The 19292-nt window shown below is 40.8% G+C and overlaps 2 protein-coding genes and 1 non-coding gene across 3 annotated transcripts in view; 1 reads left to right on the top strand and 2 right to left on the bottom strand.

Moving 5' to 3' along the window:
* Positions 1 to 532: 532 nt before the first annotated feature.
* Positions 533 to 5157, top strand: LOC118420684 (sperm acrosome-associated protein 9-like). Its single transcript, XM_035827581.1, has 6 exons — positions 533 to 779; positions 1398 to 1493; positions 2235 to 2347; positions 3056 to 3210; positions 3947 to 4063; positions 4450 to 5157. The coding sequence occupies exons 1-6, from the start codon at positions 559 to 561 to the stop codon at positions 4645 to 4647; spliced, it is 900 nt and encodes a 299-aa protein (XP_035683474.1). The 5' UTR covers positions 533 to 558; the 3' UTR covers positions 4648 to 5157.
* An 856-nt stretch (positions 5158 to 6013) lies between these two features.
* The window catches only part of LOC118420677 (tudor domain-containing protein 5-like), a 45411-nt gene continuing 32132 nt past the window's right edge, over positions 6014 to 19292 (bottom strand). The window contains exons 19-28 of the mRNA XM_035827571.1: positions 18911 to 19070; positions 17831 to 17945; positions 17419 to 17511; positions 15564 to 15643; positions 12546 to 12614; positions 11873 to 11975; positions 11236 to 11351; positions 9188 to 9324; positions 8638 to 8801; positions 6014 to 8416 (exon numbers count right to left, since the gene is read on the bottom strand). Coding sequence (XP_035683464.1) covers positions 7454 to 8416; positions 8638 to 8801; positions 9188 to 9324; positions 11236 to 11351; positions 11873 to 11975; positions 12546 to 12614; positions 15564 to 15643; positions 17419 to 17511; positions 17831 to 17945; positions 18911 to 19070 — 2000 coding nt within the window. The 3' untranslated portion in view covers positions 6014 to 7453. The remainder of the gene's footprint in view (positions 8417 to 8637; positions 8802 to 9187; positions 9325 to 11235; positions 11352 to 11872; positions 11976 to 12545; positions 12615 to 15563; positions 15644 to 17418; positions 17512 to 17830; positions 17946 to 18910; positions 19071 to 19292) is intronic.
* LOC118422100 lies at positions 13296 to 13486 on the bottom strand. The gene has a single exon (XR_004831875.1). It is a non-coding gene; the product is annotated as a U2 spliceosomal RNA (small nuclear RNA).

Raw genomic sequence — 19292 nt, 5'->3', positions numbered from 1 at the left:
CTACTAACTCACACTGACTAATATTCTAGCGAGAAAGTACGATTTTTCTGTGTTTTAGATGTCAAATGAAGGAATGTGAAGGGTTATAATCCGTTTTTCGTGAGGAATGAAGAAGATAATCGTGTATTGATGACACTAAAACGTTAACCATGTACTTACTATGCTATTTTTCTAGTCCTACTACCAGTGCATACGTTATGCGTGACCACACAAGGGGAACAAGAAAGAAGAGAAAACTGTTTAGATCCCGCTTATTGTGTCTAGTCATGATTAATTCTGACATTATGCAAGTGCGGTTGTGAATGTGAAAATATCACTTAAGCTATCTTTTTACTACACCAAATCCAGCGCACTGAGGATCATCAAATGATATTGAAAACGTTTCAGTGGTGTCAAAGGTGTGGCCGCGTTATTCTCCACGCAAATACCTCTGCTTAACAGCACAAAAGACCTGAGAAGATAGCGCGACTTGCATGAGCGCTTCGCTTGTATAAATAGCCAGATACATTCTTTACATATACGTTCTTCCCCTTGTAGGTATCCTGTGAGGAGAGCAAAATGTCGGGGTCAGCTGAGGCAATGTACTGGCCCATCAAGCCGGCGAAGTCAGCGATGACCCGGCCTAGCAGTGCTCGGAGTGCCCGGGAGTGCAGCGCGGAGGCCCGGGGGAGACCCGGCAGCGCCCGGCCCGCCAGCGCCCGGCCCAGCGTCAGGAGGGCCCCGCTAGGCAGCCTACAGGCCGGGAACTATAACACACAGCTGCAGAGACTCAGGGAGAAGTACGTATACTAGTAGTATCCATATGGTTCATTGTCCCAAGGCTAACGTCACATTTATGATCAAACCGGGGCCCGGCTGGGCTATTATTTGTGGAAACGAAAAGTAGAAATGCACACTTAAAAATATACACAAATTAATGATGGCCGTGACTATTCTCTTTACGTCTTCTGTAGTTCGACGTCTTTTTCGTTCCCGAAAGCAGCCCGACTGGGCCCCGGTTTGGAAATGTGACGCAGGCTCAAGGGTGCATTCACATTTGTTGTAGGACAGCGTACGATATTGATACATAGATGTATGTGACTGAAGTATTGCAGGCCCCATGCCGATAGACGTCAAATCATTGAGATCAAGTTGGACATTTGTCATAAGGATAAGATTTAACACATATTTGCATGGACCTCTCGTCATACTTCTTGACGTTCTTACGTAGTGTATTACAACGTTAGTGTCCTCTTACGGTGGTCGCCGTGAAATCGTTGTCGAGAATCATGTTAAACTGTCTGTTGGAAAATGGAATCAGTGTAAAGTAAAAGTATTTTTTTTCTTTTTATAGGTTGTATCATTTGTTCAGTGACATTGTTTTAGTAATCTATAAGTACAAACCCTTTGCCCTACAGGTACAGACCGTTTAAGAACCAGCTGATAAGTTTCACACGAGCGCTGGACAGAGCACGGGAACTGGTGCCGGACATGGAGCGGCTGGAGCCGGTCAGGTAAGGAGGGTCTACATGCTCTTTTACGCAAGACGTAGGTAGGCGTTCTTAATTTCTCGTAATTCGTAGGGAAGCCGTTTTATTTTACGTAGTTCATAGTGAGGGTGGAAAACTTTACCGAAAAGCGTGGCCAGTGCGTTTCACGTAAAGCGTAATCGAGCCTGAACATTTCACAAAAGCGTAACCGAGCCTAAAACGTCTCCGTAAATCGAAGTCTGGTCTCCCAATTTTCGTGGTGTACCAGCACATTTTGCCCCTCAAAATACAGGAAATGGCGTTTCAGAAGGTCCAGATTTCAAAATTTCAAAATCGTGACGCCTTTTACTTTTGGCGACCGACATGGTGAAAATATGTACGGGGGCGTTGCCCTCACAAACCTTTTGCTAATAGAAATATCATACCTGACGAGTGTCTTTCGTCCTCTCCGGAAAGAGACTTTGGATACCAGGCAAGAGACTAGAAAATATCTACAGTAATGTTCCCATTGCACGAAACGTCTACCTCATCACATAGAGAAAACTTATGTAGTCTTAAGGAAAACAAAGGGATCAAACGTTGAAGAGTGATTGATGTCACTTAAAACGCCCGGACTCGGAAATTCCGGAAGTAAATCTCTGTTTTTATATCCAGTTGTTTACCTGGATGCCTAACTTCATAGCCGGAAGAAACGTTATTAAAATTCTACTATATCTGTATAGACCTCATATCATACTGCATATTGATGATGTTGTGTATTTTCAGGACGATAGGACAGGTCGTGGCCTACACAGACCAACACACAGTCAGCGCCACAGACAGACGGATCCTCACCATCTTCCTCAACCTACACAGAGATATGGAGGACTTCAGAGAAGGTGAGAATAGCGGAGTGTACTGTAATCTTGGGTACTATGATAAAGGAATAACCCGTGTTCTTGATCTGTGACCGTCCTCCATAAATATGATACATATGGTTTTGTGTTTGCAATATTCTGATTGACCAGGGATGCTATTGGATCACATGTGGCCAGTTTCTTTGAGAACAGGCCAAAATTAATACGCGTGCGTTTGTCATCCATAAAACTAAGTCAGTTTGGCCTTAGTACAATTGCAACTTACTATCAGGGCAAGTTTACAGCTTGATTTTAACAAAACATGCTTTGACTAATTAGAAACACTTTGGCACAGTGTTCACAAATTGATGACTAGTCTTTTGTGCTATGGTTTGGAAATATTTGGAAACCTTAGAAGATGATAGATATATTTTTGAACAGAGATCTACCAACCATTCTATGATTAAACTGCAACATGTATTTTGAAACTACCGTTTAGGTCCCTTCCGGTCCCGGTCGCATTTCTAAACCGGGGCCCGGCCGGGCAGCTTTCAGGAGTGAAAAAGAATTATACTAAATACACCAAAATACACCAAATGTCAAAGTAAGATTCATGGGCGCGATTTGTGTATATATTTCTAGGTATACATTTTGATTTTTCGTTTCTTAAAACATCCCGGTCGGCCCCCGGTTTGTGACCTTAGCCTTGTGACAGCTAAAATGCCATCTTCTCTCCCCCGCGCACGTTAGCCGTGAACCAAGGCCCGGTGTTCTCGGCCTGCGCCACCCCGGAGACCGCCGCCCGGATGGAACAGTGGCGGAGCATGCTCAGTCCCAACTACGACTTCTCCAGTCTCAGGGTCGGCTTCCCTCACCAGGAACTCAACCATCTCAGCTGTACAGAGGTGAGGGGCGTCATGTAGATATGAAGACCTGCCGCTTCCGTGACACGTCTATCTTTTTTTCTTCCGTTAGGGTGCCCACGATCATGACGATGTGCATAAGGTAACCCAATTGTAAGTATGATACGTGTGGCGGGTTCTTTAATGTGCTCGAAGTTTGGCTCTTCTCAAAACAGGACCTCCATTTAACGTTCTATCCGAGCGACGGCCCGTAACCGAAACTGAGTACTCATTTTCACCTGAGTGAGGTGAGGAAAGTCGTATAAAGTGCATTTCCCAAGGTCACAAGATCGGTGACATCGATGGCATTGGGTACGTGTATCTTAAAGTCTATATATTTTCTTAAATACTAGTAAAATCCAAGGATTCCCCACGTAACAAAAAAAAATATATACAACGGTTACATCTGCTTTACCTAGTTGGACACTACAGAGGTATAGATACTGCAGTAATAACATTTGTGAAGTATGGGTTTGATTTATCTCTGTCATAATATGATAAAAACACCGAGGTGACAATGGATATGACGTCAAAGAAAAATTTGTACTTGGGATACCGGTTCTAGTTGTTATGTACAGCTATTGGGATTTCCCGACATCTTGGTTGCGACTAAAACGAAGTTCCTGGTCACTCGGAAAAAAATGCTGTCGGTGACCAGTAATATCGGCAGTCTCGACTGAGTAAGAATCAGAACTCTTAGAGGGAAATTTTTACACGTTCATGCTATGATTTTCCACAGGCAAGGACGTATTACGGCGGGCTGGTTAGTTTACTTCCCATAGCGCTGGACCTGGCCACTGATATAGTGTACAGTCTAGAGAGGATGAACGCCACGTTTGAGAAACGGGAGATAGAGGTACGTTCTAATATGTGTGTGATATCTATAAATCTATGGAATACCCTAAAATTAAACATCAAACCCCTTTCCAATATCTCAATATATAAACTTACATGGTAATCCATCATTTCATTGACTTTGGCTTAGCTTTGTTTTCTTTGGAATCCAAATTGTCTTCAGTCTGAATTGTCTTACAACATTTCCAGAATCAACAGAAGTTTGCGGTTATCCGTTAAGCAATTAGATGGCTTCTGTTGTACTAGTAACTCATTTCCCATCTATCATTGCATGGCAAATTCAGAAACCCCTGCTTGTTGCTGAGAAAAAGCATATCTGATTTCATAAACGACTTTGAGCAAATCATGAAAGCACTAGTTCTAACACTAAGAAAAAACTTATCCCAGGCCCAGCTCCAGCGGATGGCAGCAGAGAGGAATCGCGCAGAAGACGTGCCCACCGGGAGCAGCAAACGCAGTGTACGGATCAGAAGCGCCCCCATCATCAGGGGCAACGATTCCGGTACTGCAGGCAGTGCCACCAGGCGCTTCGGTTCCAACGGGATCTGGAGCGGACCGGTTTCAAAACGACCGTGGAGGCCGTGAAAGAGGAATAAATATGTATGCCACTGATGAATCCTTTAATTGCAATTAACATTTTTGGTGACGCCTCTGGGGCGAGCCAAATGGTATATTATTGAACTGATTTATCAAATCCAAAGCTAAGAACATGTAGACCATTGTCTTCTTGATTTATTGGACTAAATTAATTTCTCCAAAATCTAAGTTCCAAGGAAACATTTTCAGACACTCATATCTTTTATCACAGACTTGTTCATTTTCAAGTATTCCCAAAATAGTTGCCTGCTGTGAATTGCCGATCGCTAACTAGGATTGCTAAGCCGTTTAACTATACTTTATGGTAAGTGAGACCAAATTTGCTTCAGCATTTTTTCTCACCATTTTTGGATAACAAAAACTTGTAGCCTTCATAAAAAAGATAGTTCCGGTTATGTTTAACATTAACATTGGGTAGGTAAGAATTTAAACAACCCTCCTTTGCTATTGACCATTAACATTACGTTAAGGTGATGTAAATATAATGCTTGCAACTTTTCATTTTATTTGTATTCAGTAATAATCAAACGTCTCGAAGTAATATGTATATAATGTAAAAATAAAGCACTGTTAGGTACGTTGGTAAGGACTAGGCAATTTTTAGAGTGCTCATTTTACACTATTCAATCACTGAACATTAGGTATTAGATGACTCAATCACAATTAAGTGTCAAACAGATTTTTATAGAAGTGTAAATTAACAGATAGTCTCCTATAAGCACTCAAAAGGTAAACTAGGAAATTTGAAACACAAATGGTCCACTTATAAAAGAGTTGTTTAAACTTTGCACTATTAGTATGTGTATGTCAAAAAAGAAAGTAATTTCAGTTGCTTGGGCAACCATAACACAGTAAATGCAGCCAAGCTTGCTCCCAAAAGACTGTAGTGCTTTAAATGTCTACTTTTAAGAACCGTACAATATTATGAAGTAGTCTTGTCGAGTCTAATTCTTCTGTATATAGATGTTTTACAACGGAGCACTGTGCAATATGACACATCCCCTGTTTTAGTTCTGTCAAACATTTTAGCCAAAGCATAGCATGACTGACATATGTAACATAAGGAACACACAATGCAGTTTTGTAACTTTCATTGAGTTCAAATTCATGACTTTGGTAAATAAAGCTATCCAGGACATCATTGATTGCTACTTTTATTGCTTGATGCGCCACAAGGTCTGTCATCATTTAGCCGTTGTGTGTGTGTCCATCATAATTGTTGTGTGTGTGCATGAACTGGTGTGTTTGTGTGTGTGAGAATTCTGCTTTTTAGTTTGAATAACACAGAATTGATACCAGACTTGTTTGGAGTGGAAGATCTTATACTTAGTACTCATTCAAGCTTGACAACTTCAAGTTTGTCCAAAATCGTTTTATTGAACGGCAAAAGTGCAATTGTTAGTCCAACCTTCATATGATTCTTTATGAGGTTCTAAAGCTAACTCTAGTACAACTTTTGTATAGATATCAGAATAATCAAAATATTGTTCTTCTGATATTATCAATAACAGTTTGCTATTCTCATCAAAAGGCCACTTAAATCACTAACAGCTGTGTTAAATGAATTCTATGATCTACCTTCAAACAATTTCTACAGTCTACTTTGAAATTCCATGAGGTAAAGTTAGTTCACCTTTATCCACAGGGTAACTTATATCCGTTGTTTTTAAAAACAGGGTATTTTGGGATTCCAAGTCGACAGATGCTGGTTTCAAACTGCAACTTGAAACCTCCGTCCATTGACTTGATATCCCTAACTAAAATCAACAGATAGAGGTTACCTTGTGGATAAAGGTGAACTAGCTTTACCAAGCTGTCATTCCTTTTATCAAGGTATTCAGACACTCTTTATCATATGTCTGTTTTAATAGATACCAAAGATTGTTTCACTATCATCTAATGTAACAACATTTTAATGAGTTAGCATTTTAACTGGTAAGTTGTGCAACCCCTGAAACAAAACATAATACCTACCTAATGAAAAACAAAGTCAATAAAACAATGAAAAAAAAGACCAATAATCCAGACATTAACGTTGTATCCAGGATGATAATTGCTTCATCTAACCAATACTTCTAGTTGCAACAGTACGTTAAACAGTACTTCGACTTGACGTGTTGCAATTATAGTAAGTTAAGCATTTTGTTTTGTTAGAAACCTAAAGAAACTCTACTACCTCTACTAGTACTACTCATCTAATGTCATAACGTTATTTGCAACAACAAAAGGAACATACAAAATGGCTTACATAAAAAGTACAAAAATAAAAGCAGTTGCTCTTTTCGAACTGTAACGAAAATATTCTTCTTTGGTCTAATCTGTTACTTGGTCCATGATCTTACTGGTACAAAAATAGTTCTTTATTCTGACTACAACTCCTTGGAAGAAACAGAAAAAGGTCTTTAAACTTGGAATGGAAATAGACCCAAACAATACTGTCAACACTGTCGACATGCAATGACTTTCTTGTCTTTCTTCTTATGCCATCCGAACTTTACCAACATTTTCAACTGAAACGCTCTACTTCACAAATGATCATCAAAATGTGCCATATTACAGTGACATTTGCTACTATTTTAACCCACAGTGAATTAATGATGGATAACACACCCAAGGCAAAGGTCTAAAGAACTATGTGTGACTTTACCATGTCTCTAATTCTTTGGTGAATTTTTCGTGAGTTTTTTCAAGCCCTTTGGTGAAAGTTACTATTACAGAATACTGCACTACAGAATACTTTTCTTTACTACACTACACTACACTACACTAGTACTACACTACACTGTATCCTTCCTTACCTAAAGTTGTTATACATGGTCTGCCCCCTACCTTGTCCCAGAGGGACCTGCCCTCCCATCCCATATATGTTCCCATTGTTATACTGGTACATCATCCTGTGGTAGGGTTGGACCTGCATGTCTGGGGGGATGTACATCCCCTGGGTGAGGGGAACCTCGTTACGAGGGGGCTGCTGGTTCATGAAGAGATGCTGAGGGGGGTACTGATGTGGGAACTGCTGGGGTGTGTACTGCTGGTGGGGGGTGTACTGTTGTTGGTTGTACTGTTGTGGGGTGTGCTGTTGTTGGTTGTACTGTTGTTGGTTGTACTGTTGTTGGTTGTACTGTTGTTGGCTGTACTGTTGCTGGTTGTACTGTTGTGGGCTGTGCTGTTGCTGACCGTACTGTTGCGGGGTGTACTGCTGTTGGCTGTGCTGTTGCGGGGTGTACTGCTGTTGGCTGTGCTGTTGCGGGGTGTACTGCTGTTGGCTGTGCTGTTGAGGGCTGTACTGCTGGTAGTACTGTGCTGTAGCTGTGACCGTGTACTGTACCGGCTGTTGTTGGTACACGTTTGGAAGCTGCTCTGAGGGTTGTTGCATGTAGGGAGACATGGCCGGCGGGTGAGAGGGGGGTGGACCCGGTGGATGTGAGGGGGGTGGACCCGGCGGTGTCCTGACCATAGTCCCTCCGCCTTGTCCTCTACTGTCATGTCCCTGCTGGGGCTTTACTGCAACAACCGGGTGGCTGGCAATGCTTTTTACTGGTGCCTGTAGTTTTTCACTTGTTGTTGTAGACTCTTCTGCCACTTTGTTAGAGGTCACTGTCTCCCTCTCTGTAGACTCCACAGTGCAAGCAGGTGGTGCTCCTTCCTGTTTCTGAGGGCTTTCTTCTTTCTTCTTAGACGTGTCCACTTCCTTCCCGCTGCTCCAGTTTACAGTAGTCTTATCTTCTGTCTTGTCTGGTTCTAACTCCTTAGTGGCCTATGTGTGAGAAGGAAGGGGGCATTGTTGGTTTCACTGCACTCAAGACAGTAAACATGTTCTGCTGCAGTACCATAGAAACTTGCTGACCAAAATCAAACGTTGTCTTTTGTTTTGCTGACGTCTACAATACATGCATACATGCACTTTCTTCCATTTTTGCAATACCCAGGGGTTCTGTTGATTTCTTTGAACTACGCTAACAAAGTTGGACATTGCACCTGTGTCCCTTTCCCAGCCTTGTCCGAGTGTCCACCAGTGTCCATGTCTGCTTGACCTTTGGTCTGGGTCTGGGACTGGTATTGCTGGTCAACACACCTCTGGATGACCTCGTCGTGAGTGGATGCCTGGAAACCCAGGGGACGGAAGGAAGAGGCCAGCTCATCTGAAAAAAAAAGAAAGTCTTTTAGAAAAGAAGATTTCAACACAAACTCTTCACAAAAGGATCCCCTAAAAATCAGGGTTAAAAAGTTAGCCCCCTTTCGGCTGGGCGACAATCCCTGAGTGATCAAAATTGGATTTCTGCAACTTTTCACTAACTTTGACCAAGTTTAACTTTTGAAACTTGGCTCGTTTTTTTTTCTAGGACCAGTAAGCCCCAAAATGCCTGCTGATATAATCTGTTCATTTCCTTATCAGTCCAAGACCCTGTTCACTGATTTTTTCAGGTCCGTTTTTTCTGTACCAGTCCAACAAGAAAAAATGGTTTTGTACCAGTAACCACCCGTAGTTAGGAGCAAAGTCATGGAAAGGTTGTGAATGTGGTTTTACCTTCAGTTGCTTCCTTCTCCTCCTGTTCCTTGTGTTTGATCCTGTTACGGACATCCGTCATCTGCAACTCGACACCGTTCAGCTCATCCACACTGTTGGCTCCAGGACTGTTCACCATCTCGTGTAGGATACGCTGTCTGTGGAGATGGTACAGGCAATGTAAGTTACAGTATCAATACAGTATTGGTACAATAAAAAAGAATACAGGAACCCTGGTGTACCAGTTCTGTACCTATATAATCCACAACATGTGACCATGCATAAAGGGACTGTGCATCTGTCACTTAGCATTACACTAGGGAACTGACAGAAGAGTTCACTTATTAGGACAAACAGACCCTTTGAATGGTAAAAAAACAACTTGCAGACATTTTGCAAACATGTTCGCATCAGTTCAAACATACTTTTGTTGTCATCAAAAATTGACCATTGTTTAAACAAGTACAAATGTAGTTTAGGTACAGAAACAAGTCTGGACCTGTACCTAAACCCATGTACATGTGGTGACCGCCCTATGTTCCGAAATCCCTATGTTCCGAAATCCCTATGTTCCGAAATCCCTATGTTCCGAAATCCCTATATTCCGAAATCCCTATGTTCCGAAATCTCTATCGTCTATGGAAGTGTTCCAACAAACTAGTGTACCGACTGGCGTTGTGCAGCGACCATTGGGAGTCGACCAAAGCTACATAAGTCCAGGCTGCGGACACACGGTCAGCAAAATAGGAAGTTGCGGCCTATATATTATATCACGGTACCTTCTTTAATATTCTCCTTTTTGTGTTATTTGGGATGTCTTGAAATCTGTTAAAACTATAATAATAACAACAGAGGACTAACGTTAGCTCCATTACAGATTTTAGCCGCAAACTTTTGTTTAGGCAAAACTAAACGCGCACCATCGGCAAACATTTAAATGTATCATTTTTGTAACGCACCTAACCTCGTACCAGTTTGATAGGATCATAATTTCAATACAATTCCTGCATGAAAATGACATACGATATTTGCATGTATACTAAAAATTATTTTTAGATATATACGCGATTATCTCGGTCACCCATAAATCAATCAAAAACGAGACCAGGTAAATGGTTTACGTGAAATGCGGTTAGCAAATGGTACATAAAGAAAAGTATATTTGCGATTGAGTTAGGAGTCTTTGGGCTCTGTTTCAGGCGCTAGAAAAAGGTTGAACTTTTATAAGTATTCTAGTTTATTTCTATAAATAAAAATAAACTAGAATTCGAATTTCAGGTGTTTTCAGCCCAGTACAGGATGCGACCGTCGAAATCGGGTCGGCGTTCAGGCCGGTTATCATCGGGAAACTGTCTGGCTTCTTGGGTATTGGCTATCGACTTGTAAACGCCATCCATGTTACCGTAGTGTACATGATTATAGTTGTGTGTCACATAAAAAGTTCGGAACATAGAGATTTCGGAACATAGGGATTTCGGAACATAGGGATTTCGGAACATAGGGATTTCGGAACATAAGGATTTCGGAACATAGGGATTTCGGAACATAGGGCTTGAACCGTACATGTACCTGTATCTGTATCTAAAATATGTTCAGGTATACACAGCTGTAGTAAAGGATGTACTACAGGTGTAGCAGGCTGGAATATACCCCTGGTCAAAATATACCCAGGTACATTCTGACCAGGGGGTACACTATGACTTGCAACACCTGAAGTCAAAAAGAGAGGTATACTTTCCAGGTACACTAAAACCAAGATATCCATATGTAAAAGCTTAACTGCATTGAGTTATCTCCTTTTCTGTCAAGCAAGGACTTCAATGATTTCAATGAACAAACAGGTTCTAAGTTTCCTTGGTACTTCACAACTTTTTCAATGGGAAAAATTACTTATTTGCATTTTTGACATTTCTGGCTCTCTTCATGTCTAAAGTTTTATAGAAAGAAGACAAAATTGGTGTATTCGACATTGATTCTACTCAATGGCTCGTACACATTTTTAGTCCATACGAAAAAAAAAAACTGTGAGCACTGTGAAAGCGAAGATTTCCTTTCCTCCCTGAACTGACCTTCTGATCTGTAGAGTCTGCAGGGTGAGTCTGAGTTGGTCCAGGGTGAACTCATACTCATCACTATCCTCCTCATCATCATCATCCTGGCTGTCATCATCAGGAAGGTCAATGCCCTATAGGACATTTCAAGGGTTATAACTAGCACTAGTACCATTCTTAAAAATACATTGTATACAAATGATACTTCTACATACTTTGAAGTATCCTGGATTCCAGACCCCAGCCTGATCTCAAAAATATCTACACGATAGATATTTTTGAGATCAGGTCTGGTGTCCAGGCTAATTTTGAAGCAGTTGTGTTGATCTTTTTAAAAGGCAAGGAGAGAGACCATGTTAAGAACCCACTAAGAAACAACTAAGCCATATTCATCATAGAGTATTAGAAACCTCCTACAGGAAAGTGTAATATGAATTTAAAAATTTTAGGGGAAAGATGTTTGATGGGTTATATGAGTAGGACTCGGACAGCATCTTTGTACTATTGAAGAGAATTTGAATTGCATGACAGGTCAATAGTCACAGTACATGAGAACAACAGTCCTACATGCATCACTTTTGCATACGAGGTAGGTATGACCCTGAACTGTATTGTTTAAGTGTCAGTAAACAACATTGGTTAAAATAATCTCTACCTTCCAGTAAGGGTGTTCAGGATCAAAGCTCTGTATCTCCTCCTCTATTCTGTCTGCTAGTTCCAAGGATGAGTGCTCAAAGGCTAGCAGGATATCAGGAACACTGCAACAACCAAACAATATCATCATCAAAGATGCCACACTGCATTATGCTTATGTTGTGATGTACATTCTGAGGGTATTATGAGTTATCCCACAGATCTTTTATTGGGTCTTAGAATGCAAAAGTCACAGATCATTTATGAGCACAAAACATTAAAACTAAATCACTATTGGACACACTTTTTGAGACTAAAGTAAATTCACAAATAAAAGACACCAAGTTGAAAATTAAGAAAACTTTGTTTTGAGGTTCAAATATCTAAATCCTCATACAAAGATGACAATTTCTCACTAAAAAAGACAGTTGGCTATATTTATAACTTACAGATAATTTATCAAACTTGTTTAGGTACAGGTAAATGTCCGGACCTGTACCTAAGCCCATGTACCTGTACCTGTAACTGTACCTATATAACATTTAGGTACACAGCTCTACATGTGATAGATGTGGGATGGACAAATGTGAACCTTTTTGACTCAACCTCTTCACAACAAAGCCAGCCAACGCTGGAGAAAACATGACAGTTGTAAAAATGTGCACAAAAGCCAGTGTATGCATTCTAATACCTACCACTGCAGCTCATATATGGTGAGATGTGTCCTCACACTTTCACCATCATAGATGCCTTTTACCTTTAACCTGAAAAACACACAACACAACATTAGCATTGTGTTGTTTTTATGTATGCGCATGTGCCCAGGATTGCCTGAAAAACAGGTCTACGTTGACCTGAGATGTATTCCTGGTTAAATAAATAAACTGAAACTGAAAAAATTAGCGAATTAGTAACGAGAGAGGTGGAAAAAAGTAGTTGATGGAACTTCATTTTGTGCATGAGTAAGGAGATGAAAACTTGACAGAAAAAAGTAGGTATCACCAGGATTTTTTAATCATAACCGTTGTGCCAGTAGACAAAAATCCGACACAGCAACAACGGTTTGCCTGTTAAAACATGTAAGCAGTTACAATTAAGTAATATGCATTTGTTATCTTTGCCTTTTCCAAAAAGCCACAAATGCAACTTCTGTGCACTCTTGCTCCTTCTCTCATACATAGGAAAAAACATATTTTAAAGGAAAAAGAAAGTATGATTTGCTAGAGAGCAGAGAGAGGGGGGGGGAATAAAAGTGAGCAAAAGAACCAGAAAGACAGAGAGAGAGAGAGAGAGCGAGGAAACAAGACAGAGAAAAAGAAGTAGAGAAGGGTAAGAATAAAGGGAGCAAAAGAACAAGAGAGAGAGAAAGAGAAAAGAGAGAGAAAAAGAAGTAGAGAAGGGTGAGTTGTTTTGTGTACTGTTTTTAGATTATAGATAAACCCCCGGAGGGGTGGGCCGATCCCGGAGGTACTGCAATACCGGGCCAACCCGTGGCTAGGATGGTGCAAGCACCTAGTCCATAGCCTCCTTCCAAAAATCAATTTAATATATGGCTCCGCGATGCGGAGCGTATCAGATATTAAACTGATAAGAACAGATACTACACTTGATCTTAGCCAAAAGGCCGAGAAGCGATACCGATGAAAGGTGCCCCCGTCGCCCAACGTTCCGCTTTGATCCAACGCTCTGCGGCTGATTTGGGCTGAACATTTTGCCTCGTCTTAAGCATGAAACCTTTGTCTGGGCACCTGTTTCTGTTCATACCATGTATCAAATGCACTTAAAATTTATTGTCTGACCACTTTGGTTGAAAAACCCTGATCTTTCTTAGAATTAAGGAATATTTTGGGAACGTAGTTGGTTTATCTGGCTGAGCGCTGACTTAATGGGTGTCGGCATGACGTTTGCATAGGATTTACATGACACACACGTATTTGTGACCTTTCACAACAAAGATGGGCTCTCATTGGGTTTGATTGACAACTGAATGGTACAGGTTTCTTTCAAAAAGGTATCTCCTAAAGAGGAACATCCCTCTCAATAGGAAGACTGTATTGTATAGCACAGGATATTCTAAAGAAAAAAGCTAAAAAAAAAGGACATGTATGCGGCTAACTACGTGTGCAAACGATGCCCAATAACCCCTTCCAGACCGTATGACTGGACCAGCATGCAATGCTATTAAGCTGACCAAATAAGGAAACACCGACAGTTGTCTTGTGTGCTGCCGTCTTCTCCAGTTTTCTATTGTCTATTTCAGCCATATTTTGTAAGACTGGTACAGTAGTAAATTAGGTTAATGTTCCTCAGTACTTTCTTTTGTCTTCTTATTGTTGAACCTCAATGAGTAGTCTTTCTTTGTGCTTTTTAAACCTAGTTCTATATGCCTTGTTATGTGTAGTATTTGGTCTAGCTTTCCATGTAGCTTTGTTTGCCAATGGTAAAATACCATGTGTATGTATGTAAAGTACTACAGTACCTGGGTGGGCATGTAAACCAACCATTTTTGTCTGTAATGTGCAGACAAGTGACTATAATTTCATGAGTCACAGTAATTACACAGATATTAAGTTCCTCTACATTCTGGAAGAAAAAATACTTCCTGTATTACCTACCAGTCTGTATTGTTACCTCTCTATTCCTGTCTTAAAAAAATGACTACATTTTGAAAGTTTGAGGACAATTTCCAACTCCTATCTCTTTTTCTGCTGTAGGTTCAGCTGTTTTCCATATGTTTCCTATCCTTACTGCACAAGGCTCTGTCCTTTAGATGACCAGGGAGTGTGTATTAGGTGTTGACCTGGCCTGATCCAGAGATGTTTAAAAAGACATTTGTCTTGTCTGGAAGGGGTTGGAGTGACAGGCCACATGTGCCCTGTTCAACCATGCTACTGTGGAACACCTACAGGGGAGTATCATTTTACATCAGAGGATGGATCAAAATTAGTAAAGCTACAGCGAAATGAATGGGGAGGTACAGAATAAGGTATATTTTCAGGGAGTAGAAGAAGTTGTGCATTGTAGTTGGAAATGAAGAAAAAGGTTCATAGTGACCAAAGAAAACCCAAATAAACTGTTCACAAGGAATTCAGCTCCAAAGGAAATGGCTGTTTACATGCATCATTACCCGTGCATATTTACACAATGGAAACTCCACTTCATTGACAAACTAGCAGTGGCCTACAAAAGATCTACATTATGACGTAATGTACTGGTTCTGAATGAAATATAAAAAAAAATGCCCATAGTTTTAAGAATCATACTCAAAGAGCTTAATTAAAATGATACCTGTGAGTTAAACTGTAATAAGGTAAAAAGTCTCTTTTGGATTGAGAGGGGAAATTTATTCTATTACTGGACAAACTTAGATTTCCTTGCAACAGAGTTCAAGAAAGACTTAGTAAACCTCTACAATTTAAGGTGGTATCTCACTGCACTTGGGGCACTGGTGCGGCACTTCAGGGTTAGAAAGATTGCTCAACGAATTTCGGAGATAAAGAATGAATTTTCCTCCATTTTCTATATTTTATATATATTATTTCATATAAGTCAGACTTTTATGTATTACGCAATATCTGGAGTATAAAAATTAACACCACAGTGCCGCAGAGAACGAGCCCCACATGTAGTGCCGCACCGGTGCCCCAAGTGCAGTGAGATACCACCTTTAGGATTATTGGAACCAAGCTTTTTAAACCAACTAGGCTACTAACCTTTGTAACTCTTCAAACAGCTCTGGACACAGATCGGAAGTCACAACCTCCTTAGGCATGACCACCTTCTTTTGACGCAACTGGAAACAAAGATTTAAAGGAATAAAAAAAGGTTCAAAGTTGAAGTAATTAGGCATACATGGCACAACTTAATGAAAGCTGAATCAAATAACATTTATTTCTGTCACTGAAAATTTATATTTATTTTTGTGGGGACTAAATTTCAAGGTCAGAGGGGGGAAAAGGTGTTCACAGTATTCTAAATTAGGCCATGTAGTGTTGATTTGATTATATGGCTGACGTCCACATGAGCATCAATTTTCAGCCATTTCCAAAAAAGAAAACGTTTTCAACCATGTACAAATATATGCCATAGATAAAAATTTATATATAGGTAAACATATACTGCTACTAATATCAATGTCAATTCCAAGGTCAAAGAAGAATGCAAAAACAAAAAGAAGAAGAATCCATTGTACGGTATATCATTCACTGTCATTTATACAACTTTCCAGATCCCTTAGATTTCATAATGATGGCAACTTTATTTTGGGCCAAATTTTTTTATTCGCACACTTCCATCAGTTTTTTGGTTCCCAGAGGATGTCATCCATATGATTAAATCAACATGGCCTTAGTGGTTGAAACAATTATAGTAGTGATACAAAGGAAACACAACTCGGTGATTTTGCAGTGGAGAGGTCACCACAAAAATAAGGTCTCATTGATGAGTTTTTTCTTCCCATAGACTTCCATGTTATAATTCGTGGTTTACATGGGCGTATTCATAATAAAGCTACATGAAATTTTAGCATATTTTTCATTCTATGTTGAGCACATTTACCCTATATCGTGGGGGAAAATTGCCAAAGTCAACTATACATAGGTGCTTTTTTTATAGCAATTACAAACTACCATTAGTTAATCCCCACAAAGGGCACTTTTTCGCTGCTAGTGTACAACCGCACCACTCAGAACCCAGGACCTAGCGTGCGGCTGCAAAACTTTACCTGCTAATTTCTTCAGATACAAACGAGCTTTCACCAAGCTAACTTTTGAGATCAGTTCCGCTGGCTAAAAGGGAATTTCTCACCGCTGAAAACATGCGTCCATGCAGCCGTTTATTTTTTGGCTCGGATCTCTTTTAGGGTACCCACTTGGAGTAATACATCAATGAGACCCTAAATTTGTAGTATTGCAGCATAGCCTACTATTACAAGGAGGTGAGGAGGCATACATGTATATAGAGCTCTGTACCTAAAGAAATTAGGGTCCACAGGTTTAGGTACACGTCCGGACCTTTACCTGTACCTAAACAAGTTTGATCAACTATTTGTAAGTTATAAATATAGCTAACTGTCTTTTTCAGTGAGTAATAGTCATCTTTGTATTAGGATTTACATATTTGAACCTCAAGACAAAGTTTTCTTAATTTTCAATGGCAAGATAATCACAATTGTCATCTATGATTTGGAATTTACTTATCTTTAGTCTCAAAAAGTGGTGTTCAATAGTGATCTAGTTTGTTTAGGTACAGGTACAGGTACACAGATGTTAAGGACCTCTACCTACATGTTAAACCTGTACCTAAACAATTTTAAAGGTACGGTACAGGTACGGGTATTTAGGTACACAGCCCTAGGCATATACAGTAAAAGTCGCTTAATTGCACGGCCTATTTGCCAGTGAATTTTGTGCAATTATCCGGCTGGTGCAATAATGCAAAGTTATCTACATGTAGCTGGACCACCGGTTTGGGATTAAGGGATTCTGTGCAGTCAACAGAAGCGTGCATTAATCTGTTGTGCAATTAACTGGCTTCTACTGTATACAGCAAAAATGGCCCAAATGGTACCTGACTAGTGTTGGGTACCGGTTCAGAAAATTCAGGTACAGGTTCGGCCTCGGTCCAGAAGATCAGTTCCAGGATCGGACCTGAACCTGTTATCTGTGAAAATTTGTGAATGGGTAATGCTCAAAACAATGGTCCATCTTACTTAATGGGATTTTGTTTGATGGAGTATCCAATGTCCACTGGCATTTTAAAATCCTATCTTGAAGTTCATGTAAACAACACTAAATGCCTCTGCTTTAGACCAAGTTTGACTGCAGACTACCAGCTCTCCTCTACTTTGTCTTGTTATGTTCAAAGCTCTGCCAGTATAATCTGTTCATTTTTGAATTGGCCCCAAATCCGGTCCACTGATTTCTTTAGGTGCATTTTTTCCGGACCGGTCTAACAAGAAAAACCCACCCCAATACCTCACCATGGATCGTAGGAGGTCAGAGTCCCAGAAGAAGGCAGACAATTCCCCACTGATCACATAGGGCTTGTCCTGGTACTTAATAATGCTTATATGGTGCTCATCTGTCAGCTGGACCCTGTGTGTACAAATACGCAGATGTAAAATTGCACACAATTGCATTTATTTTATACACGAAATAGAAAACTTTCACAATCCAAATCATACAATCTCAAAGTCGACACATTCCTTGACCATTCAGCACAGGTTACATGTATATCAAATAAGGCTTTCTACCCAGGCTTTAGCCTTCAAGTTCTGTACTACAGTCAAACCCGTATTAGCGGCCACCTTTGCATAGCGACCACCTGGACATTGCGGTTACTATATCTCGGTCCCTTGGATTTTTCCCATTGACATTAAGAAATAGTCCGTAGTGGCCACTTGTCCAACGCGACCACAGCCACACGATATCCGGTCCCGTAGATACAGAAACACTGTCTATTGCGACCATACGGTGGCCGTATGTCAACCTTAGCCAAGTTTTAAAATCGTAGTTTGCGAGGATTTGGAGTTCCCGACAGGATCATTTTGGCCGTAGCAGAAGGTATGCGTGCCTTGAATATTAGAGCGCAAGTCTTTGTCGCTGAATTTACCAACATTGCGCATGGCAATATCAATCATTTTCGGCACCTCTCTCCTTCTCGGTGCTGCACTTACTGTTTGATGTTCCTACACTTGGCTGCACTCACTGTTTGATGTGCCTAGGCTTAGCTGTACTTACTGTTTGATGTGCCTAGGCTTGGCTGTACTTACTGTTTGATGTGCCTAGGCTTGGCTGTACTTACTGTTTGATGTGCATAGGCTTGGCTGTACTTACTGTTTGATGTGCCTAGACTTGACTGTACTTACTGTTTGATGTGCCTAGGCTTGACTGTACTTACTGTTTGATGTGCCTAGGCTTGGCTGCACTCACTGTTTGATGTGCCTAGGCTTAGCTGTACTTACTGTTTGATGTGCCTAGGCTTGGCTGTACTTACTGTTTGATGTGCCTAGGCTTGGCTATACTTACTGTTTGAGGTGCCTAGGCTTGGCTGTACTTACTGTTTGATGTGCCTAGGCTTGGGTGGTTCCTCCTGTGGTTCCTCCATGTCCAGTTCCTGGCTCACCTGCTGCATGAACAGGGCATCCTCCTGGCCAGGACCAGGCTGGTCCTCACCTGCCGCCTCCCGACGGTCAGACGGACACGACATGTCCAGGGGAGCTGGACACAAGACGGAAAGAGACTAATTTAGACCCCTTTCCACTAGACGGTGATCACTGAACAACAAAAATGAAGTGTGTCCCTTGCTGTAGTGTCTGAACCCCCAGCACTGTCAGTGCCTCTATAGTGTCCGTACCGCAAGTAGGGGTATACGCCAGCAGGTTCTGTACCCACAGTAGTGTCCGTATTCAAAGAAGTGTCTGCACACCAGTGGCTATGTAG

This window comes from Branchiostoma floridae, chromosome 8 (genome assembly GCF_000003815.2).
Source record: "Branchiostoma floridae strain S238N-H82 chromosome 8, Bfl_VNyyK, whole genome shotgun sequence".
Lineage (NCBI taxonomy): Eukaryota > Metazoa > Chordata > Leptocardii > Amphioxiformes > Branchiostomatidae > Branchiostoma > Branchiostoma floridae.
Note: the sequence above shows the minus strand (reverse complement) of the source record. Positions and strands in the feature narration are given on the sequence as shown.

Coding starts and splice junctions, on each gene's coding strand:
- LOC118420684 (XM_035827581.1), top strand. CDS start 559: ATGTCGGGGTCAGCTGAGGCAATGTACTGGCCCATCAAGCCGGCGAAG. Junction 1,494..2,234: donor GAGCGGCTGGAGCCGGTCAG/GTAAGGAGGGTC, acceptor GTGTATTTTCAG/GACGATAGGACAGGTCGTGG. Junction 2,348..3,055: donor TATGGAGGACTTCAGAGAAG/GTGAGAATAGCG, acceptor CGCGCACGTTAG/CCGTGAACCAAGGCCCGGTG.